Raw genomic sequence first — 6000 nt, 5'->3', positions numbered from 1 at the left:
TTGGCCGAGGGCCCAGCTCCCTTCTGCCGTCCGCCCCGCGTCCTCCCCTAACCCCGGGTCTGGACTGGCGAGCAGCGGGGCCGGGAAAGTTTGAGTCACAGTGAGGGGAGCGGAGGAGGCGGGGCCGTGACCCTGAACGGGGTGGGCTCTAAGGCCGCCTCGGTCTCCCAGCAGGGGGACCCCGCCGCAAACCCACGTCCCGCGCGCACCGGCCGCGGTCCGACGGAGCGAGGCGCCGCGCTGCAGCCGTGCGTCGGGTGGCCGCTGGGTGCACCAGGGCGGTCGCGCTCTCAAGGCCCCGCGAGCCTCCACCGCGGCAGCCGCAGCCCCTCGGCCGCGCTCAGCAAAGATGCCCCGGGCGCTGCTCCTGCGGCTGCTGCTGGTGGTCTCGGCAGCAGCGGCGGTGGCCGGCGAGCCCGGGACGGCGCTGCCCCCTACCACGGGGGATGCCACCCTGGCCATCGTCTTAGACGTTACCGGCTCCATGTGGGACGACCTGATGCAGGTGATGCACGGCGCCTCGCGCATTCTGGAGCGCAGCCTGAGCCGTGGCAGCCAGGCCATCGGCAACTACGCGCTGGTGCCCTTCCGTGATCCAGGTAGCGTCCCCCCGAGCCCCCGGCGTCCGCCGCGCCCCTGGCCCGGTGCCCTGGCGCGGTGCGCTCACCTGCCCGCATTGCGCCCCGGGCGCACTGGACGCCCGCAGGCTGTACCGCGGCCCGGCGGGGGGCGCCTTCTCGACGCCTTCACTCTGCCCGAGGCCGGGCACCTGGGGCAGGCCTTGCAGCCGCCGAGCCCTTTCCCCGGGAACCTGCTCTCCCCTTCTCCCGCGTCTCCCAGCTTGCGTCGTCAGGCCAGTGACGGAGAGGCGGGGGCACTGCGTTCAAATGCCGCGCAGCCACCTCCTGGCTCTGCGACTTCAGCAAGTGACCTCACCTTCCGGAGCCGCACCTTCCCCCTTTAGGAAACGGGGCGAGAACTGCCTCCCAAACTTGCTGAGATGTTGAAATGGGTCCTTCGTGTCCAGGGCCTGGCACGCATGAGCCTCCGCAAGGTTTGCGGATTTGCCTTTGTTAATTCTTCCAATGCGCTCCCGTCGTGGGCTTCGGGGGCCAGAAGAGCCACCCAGGATGGAGAACTTCGCGTCTTGCCCCTCACCTGTTCTCGCGAGAAAAACAGCAACCACGTCGCCTCTACCCGCAGTATTCTCACTGCCAGGTCCCCCCACCTAACCCCTTCTACCCTGCAGACAGCAGCTCCTCGTCTGCAGCCCCCTATCTTTCAACTAGGTGTTTCAACTAGGTGTTAGGGGCATGCCCTTGAAAAGATCCCTGGGAGACCCCACTGTGGGGAGTTTCAGGGAAAAGAGCTGTGGAGCGTGCTTAGACTCCCAACTTTCTGAGTGGCAGCACTGCTTTTTCTCCAACATTTTTAATGAAAAACTTCAGACTTACAGCAAAATGGGGGGGGGGGTGAGGGTGGGAAATACATAAACACCTGTCTGCCCACCCCCCAGATCCTGTGATTAATTTTACTCCGTTTTATCACGTTTCTGTTAGTCACCTCTCTATCTAGTAGGATAGCTTTATAAAGCCAAAAAATAAAATAAAAATGGCAGATTCCTTGCAGAATTGCTCTGCAAAGTGTTCTTGTGCTGAAAAAATACACAGTGGCCCAAGGCTATATGAGCTAGTAAGCCCTTTTAGAAGAATTTTTCTTTATTAATCACAGCATCATTACAGATATTTGAAAAATGGGCCACAGTCGGTGTACATAATACCATGCAGCCCTTCGGCTGAGTGTGGAGTCCCTCTGCTTCCAGGAGTTCTGGGCTCTGTAGGGCTCTGCAGCTCAAAGCACAGAAGTCAGGGGTCTAGAAAAAGTTTCCTGGGAACATCAGAAGGACAGCTCCCGTCTGAGGGTCAGGGGGCAGCAAGGCTGGTGGAATTGTGAAGACGTGGGGTGTGAGGTGTGTCCTGGGGGTTTCAGCTCTGACGCAGGTCACCCTCTACCCCCCTAACTTTCTCACTCCCTTTCTGGGTCATTCTTGGGCTTCCAAAGATATTGCATTGAGAGAGCTTAGGGATCATTTAATCCAACGCTTCTCTTGCAATTGGAGAAACTGAGGCTCAGGACACGGATGGGACTTATGCAAGGCCACCTGCCAGGCTGATGTAATTTCTGATTCATAACCCATATTTGTCTCTAAAATGCTTGGCTGCACTTGTAGGGCAGGAGAGCAGCCTGTTGCAACCAGACATAGTGTCCCGGGACCCATAGCATCCTCACTGCCCCCTCTCTGGCCATCATCTTCATGAAGCCCTCATGCCATCCCCAACCTCTCCTCTCTGGGCGCCGAGCGCGTGTGTGACTCTCCAGCCTTCACTCCATCTTCTATGAAACAAAAAATCCCATCCTTCTCCCCACCCCTTGCTCCCCAAACCATACTCCCTACAGGCACCCCAGGTCCAGGGGAGGGGGACCTCAGCGTTTATTGAGTCTCTGCTGTGTGCACAATCTTGTGAGGCTTCCGGTGTGAAGGGAGCAGGGTTCACACCAAGGAGCCGGCAGTCTGCTGGCGACAAGCCAGGCAGAGGGTGGAAGTTGTCACTGCTGACGGCTCCTGACTATCGGCTAGCAAGGGAAAGGACTAACCAAAGGCTCTCTGAGGAAGCATCATTGGAGCAGGACTTGAAGCAGATGAAGGGAAATTTAGCAGCTTTGGACCATTTGGCAATGCTATAGCTGCCAGGGATGCAGTGGGACGGAGGTCTCCCTGAGCACATGGAACTCGCTGGGTGGTGGCTGACATGTAGGGGCAGGTGTGTGTGGGTGTGGAGCCAGGGCGTAGGAGGGGTGAAATGGGAAAGCGGGGAGAGACGAGATTGGTCCTGGCTGTGACTGTGGAGCTGAGGACTCGGAGCACTTAGATTTCCTTCTATGGGCCGCGAGCAGCCACTGAGGGCTTCTGAGCAGGGATTGGATCTGTGGTTTAGGTTAGGCTGTGTTTTTTGAATCAACCAATGGAATTCCCTTTGGTGGAAGAGGAGCTGAGAGTCAGGGGTTTTAGCTGACAGTTCAGGCCCCCCTAGGGCTGCATCCTGGGAGGGCCTTCTTAAAGGAACCCCCTACCTTCAACCCCAAAAACCATGCTTTGAAGGGCAAGTTTCAGTGGTTCTGGACTGCACATGCTTGGAGATAAACCAGAACCTGTGCTTTGGAAATATTTTTTTAAGTGTTTAAATGAAAAAAAGTGGTATGTTCCCAAACTGCAAAGTTAGACTTTTGCTAATGGTTTTATTTTGGCTGAAATTTAGGTTGTTTTCGGGTTTTCTCTATTAAAATGTTGCAAAAAGCACTCTGGTGTGTAAATCTTTGTCTGCATCTTTGATTGGTTTTTTCATTGGATTAAGTTTTTGGAAGTGGAATTCCTAGGTCATTATAAACACACTGAGTGGGTAGGCAGCTCTTCGAATTGTTTTCCAATGTTCTGGGAGTTTAAACTTCTATCAGAGGCATTTGAGGGGACCGTTTCAGAGCAGCTGCCCCCAACCCTAGGGATTAGGATAACATTTTTTTTCCTAATTCAAAAGATGGAAAATGATATCTTCTTATTTTAATGGCTAGTGAGACTCAGTAAGTTCTCAAGTGTTTACTAGATGTTTCCGTGTGTGAATTTCTTCTTTTGTAAATTGTCAGTTCCTTTACTCATTTTTCCATTCGGGGTTTTTAGTGGTCTTCTTATCAGTCAGTATGGGGACTTTATACTGATGATATTAGTTGTTTTTTGTTATGTGGTTAGCATTTCCTAGTCGTTTGTCTTTTAATATTTGTGATTCGTGATGTTCTGAAGTTTTAAATGTTTATGTAGCAAAATCTATTGCCTTCTTCCCTTTGTAATTTCTTCACTTTCATTCTCAGAAAGATTTTTTTCTATCACAAAATCAGTTAGGTACATGTTCTAGGTTTTTTCATTCGTTTTCTTTTTTTTCTCTTCATATTTAATTTTTTAACCTGGAATTTAAAAAAAATTGGCAGAGATATTAAAAATAATTTGATGTAATTCTTCCAGAACAGGATAATTGATGGTATAGTTACATTTTATCAAATAATCCTTTCTTTTTCATTCATTTAGATCCTGCCTTTATCCAAAATTACTTTATATCTATTCGTTTACCTGGGCTTTCCATTCTGTCCCATTGTATGACAGTTCTTGTGCCAGGAGCACATTGTATTCATTATTTGGCTTTATAATAGGGTAAATCCTACCTCCTATTCTTTTTTTGGGGGGGGGAGGGGGGATAGGCGGGCCTCTCACTGTTGTGGCCTCTCCCGTTGCGGAGCACAGGCTCCGGACGCGCAGGCTCAGCGGCCATGGCTCACGGGCCCAGCCGCTCCGCGGCGTGTGGGATCCTCGCGGACCGAGGCACGAACCCGTGTCCCCTGCATCGGCAGGCGGACTCTCAACCACTGCGCCACCAGGGAAGCCCCTACCTCCTATTCTTAAAATATATATATATATATATACCCCCAGCCTTATTGAAATATAATTGACACATACTATTGGGTTAGTTTAAGATGTCCAATGTATTGATTTGATACATTTATATATTGCAAAATGATTACCACCATAGCAGTCAGCTAATGCCTCCATCATGTCCCATAATTACCATTTCTTTTTTTGGGGTGAGGACATTTAGGATCTACTTTCTTGGCAATATTCAAGTACATAATACAGTATTATTAGTGATAATTACTATGCTGTTCATTCGATTCCCAGCACTTATTCATAACTGTAAGTTTGTGCCCTGTGACTAACATCTCCTCATTTCTCCCACTCCCTGATTCCTGGAAACCACCACTCTCCTCTCTGTTTCTCTGAGTTTCACTTTTTTTTTTTTTAGAGTCCACATATAAATGAGATCATACAGTATTTGTCTTTCTCTGTCTGACTCATTCCACTTAGCATAATGCCCTCAAGGTCCATCCAAGTTGTCCCAAACAGCAGGATTTCCTTCCTTCTTGTGGCTGAATAGTATTCCACTGTGTATATAAGCTGTATCTTCTTTATCTTTTCATTGGCTGACAGCTTTAAAATTTTAATAAACTTTTAATTAGAACAGTTTTTTAAAAAATATATATTTATCTTTGGCTGCTTTGGGTCTTCGCTGCTGTGTGCGGGCTTTCTCTAGTTGCAGCAAGCTGGGGCTACTCTTTGTTGTGGTGCGCGGGCTTCTCATTGTGGTGGCTGCTCTTGTTGTGGAGCACAGGCTCTAGGCACACAGGCTTCAGTAGTTGTGGCACGTGGGCTTCAGTAATTGTGGCCCATGGGCTCCAGAGCACAGGCTCAGTAGTTGTGGTACACGGGCTTAGTTGCTCCGTGGCATGTGGGATCTTCTCAGACCAGGGCTCGAACCCGTGTCCCCTGCATTGGCAGGCGGATTCTTAACCACGGTGCCACCAAGGAAGCCCTAAAACAGTTTTAAATTTACAGAATTATTGCAAAGAAGTTCCCATACACCCAACACCCAGTTTTCCCTTTCATTAACATCTTATATTACAATGGTACATGTATCACAATTAACAAACCGGTACTGATATGTTGGGGGTTTTTTAAAGATTTTTTTTGATATGGACCAATTTTAAAGTCTTTATTGAATTTGTTACAACATTGCTTCTGTTTTATGTTTTGGTTTTTTGGCCTCGAGGCATGTGGGATCTTAGGGATCCCAACCAGGGATCGAACCCGCACCCCCTGCATCGGAAGGTGAAGTCTTAACCACTGGACCGCCAGGGAAGTCCCCATATGTTATGATTAACAAAAGTCCATTACTTTTTTTTTTTTTTTTTTGGCTGCATTGGGTCTTCGCTGCTGTGCGCGGGCTTTGTCTCTAGTTGTGGCGAGCTGGGTCTACTCTTCGTTGTGGTGCGCGAGCTTCTCATTGCGGTGGCTGCTCTTGTTGCAGAGCATGGGCTCTAGGCGCGCAGGCTTCAGTAGTT

At 50.1% G+C, this 6000-nt stretch overlaps 1 protein-coding gene across 1 annotated transcript in view; it reads left to right on the top strand.

Moving 5' to 3' along the window:
- Positions 1-349: 349 nt before the first annotated feature.
- The window catches only part of HMCN2 (hemicentin 2), a gene marked incomplete at its 5' end in the record, with an annotated part of 148901 nt that continues 143250 nt past the window's right edge, over positions 350-6000 (top strand). Inside the window, one exon of the mRNA XM_081237656.1 lies at positions 350-599. Within this exon, the coding sequence (XP_081093782.1) occupies positions 350-599 (250 nt within the window). The remainder of the gene's footprint in view (positions 600-6000) is intronic.

The sequence above is a fragment of the Mesoplodon bidens genome, assembly GCF_964165515.1.
Source record: "Mesoplodon bidens genome assembly, chromosome: 6".
Classification (NCBI taxonomy): Eukaryota; Metazoa; Chordata; class Mammalia; order Artiodactyla; family Ziphiidae; genus Mesoplodon; species Mesoplodon bidens.
Note: the sequence above shows the minus strand (reverse complement) of the source record. Positions and strands in the feature narration are given on the sequence as shown.